At 39.7% G+C, this 1,505-nt stretch overlaps 1 protein-coding gene across 1 annotated transcript; it reads right to left on the reverse strand.

Moving 5' to 3' along the window:
• Positions 1-247: 247 nt before the first annotated feature.
• Positions 248-1,089, reverse strand: LOC149557434 (17.8 kDa class I heat shock protein-like). The gene is made up of 2 exons (XM_089785979.1): positions 870-1,089; positions 248-535 (listed from the first exon to the last, which is right to left on the reverse strand). Exons 1-2 carry the CDS (start codon positions 1,087-1,089, stop codon positions 267-269), a joined length of 489 nt encoding a protein of 162 aa, XP_089642105.1. The 3' UTR covers positions 248-266.
• Positions 1,090-1,505: the final 416 nt, after the last annotated feature.

The following is a 1,505-nucleotide window of genomic DNA, read 5'->3' on the forward strand; positions in this document are numbered from 1 at the left end:
GAAACTTCTTCCAATTTTTGACCAAAATTGAAAGATGAAATTGAAAACCAGGTTATGATTTTAACCAACCAAACACCAAAGTTTTTTTGTAAAACCTGATTTTACCCCTGATAACCCAGTTTTGGCCCTCATCTTCCAGCAACCAAACGGGGCCCTAGCGAAAACCTCTACATTTTCTCGCACAAATTTTCAAAACATCAGTCACAACCAAAATCCTTACAAACTGACATACAATCCATTGAAAATTTCATAATCCTTTCTCTATTTCAGCCAGAGATCTGAACAGATTTGACTTCAGGCTGAGGTTGAGGCTGCTTCGGCACTGTGACAGTCAGTACTCCATTTTCCATGGCCGCTTTTACCTCCTCCACCTTTGCATTTTCAGGGAGCCTGAAACGCCTAAGGAAACGACCTCGCGAGCGTTCAATTCGGTGATATTTCTCGTTTTTCCGTTCCTCTTCTTTGCTCCGCTCCCCGCTGATCTGAAGAATACGACCGTCTTCCATTTCTATTTTCACCTCCTCTTTCTTCAGCCCTGCAACAGAAATATCCAAGTCCATTTAAATGTCTTTTCAAAAACACCAAAATCTTTACAAGCAATAGAATCCGTTGAAGCTCCTTTGCAAATAGCAGAAAATCATATAATAATGAGCACATTTCATTTAGAAATCTTCTCAACTAGCGAAATTTTTTTTACAAGAAATACTAGATCATCGCAGATTTATACTAGACCATCGCAGTTCAATCTTTACAAATAGCGCAAATATTCTACAAGCAATACATTCCGTTCTTAAATCTTTACAAATAACCGAAGATTTCTACAAGCATAATAGGATTATTCAAGAGAAAAGCAAAAATTTAACAAATACCAGGAAGATCGGCCTTGAAGATGTGCGCATCAGGGGTTTCCTTCCAATCGATCTGTGTATTTGCGACAGCCGCTACATCCCTTGCGAAATCTGCCGAGGGAGTTGCTACATCCCTCAAAATTGAAGAATCAAAAACCTGAAGAGGATCCCACGCAGCTAGTGAAAATGGATCGTAAACAGGGGAGTTTCTCCGGCCCCAGAAACTTGGAATAAGAGACATTTTGTAACACTCCGCAACGAAAGCTCTGAAACACAAAATTAATGCTAATGATGTTTTGATGCTTATAGATCTGTTCGAGATTGCCAGTATATTTATAGTCTTTGCGGTTATGAGAAGGCTGTGGCAAATGGATAGTAGTTCCAGATGTTTCCGAGGGCACCAGAGTATTCTAGTGGTTATGGAAACCGCTGCATTTAAATTGTTTTTTTTCTAGAGCATTCGGGTGGCATGTAGAACGACACCCTGCACCGAATGGCCGCGTATGCTGAAGACATAACGTTCATGTGACTGGGGTCCACTAATTCCGACATTGTCATAAATAATTATGAGAAGCACACACTTCAAAAACGTAATATACTACTTTTGCTATGATTGGAATTCTACCTCTAGCTCCTGAAAACAGATTAAACATGAAA

This window comes from Cupressus sempervirens, chromosome 5 (genome assembly GCF_028749045.1).
Source record: "Cupressus sempervirens isolate cs-2001-9-10 chromosome 5, ASM2874904v1, whole genome shotgun sequence".
Classification (NCBI taxonomy): Eukaryota; Viridiplantae; Streptophyta; class Pinopsida; order Cupressales; family Cupressaceae; genus Cupressus; species Cupressus sempervirens.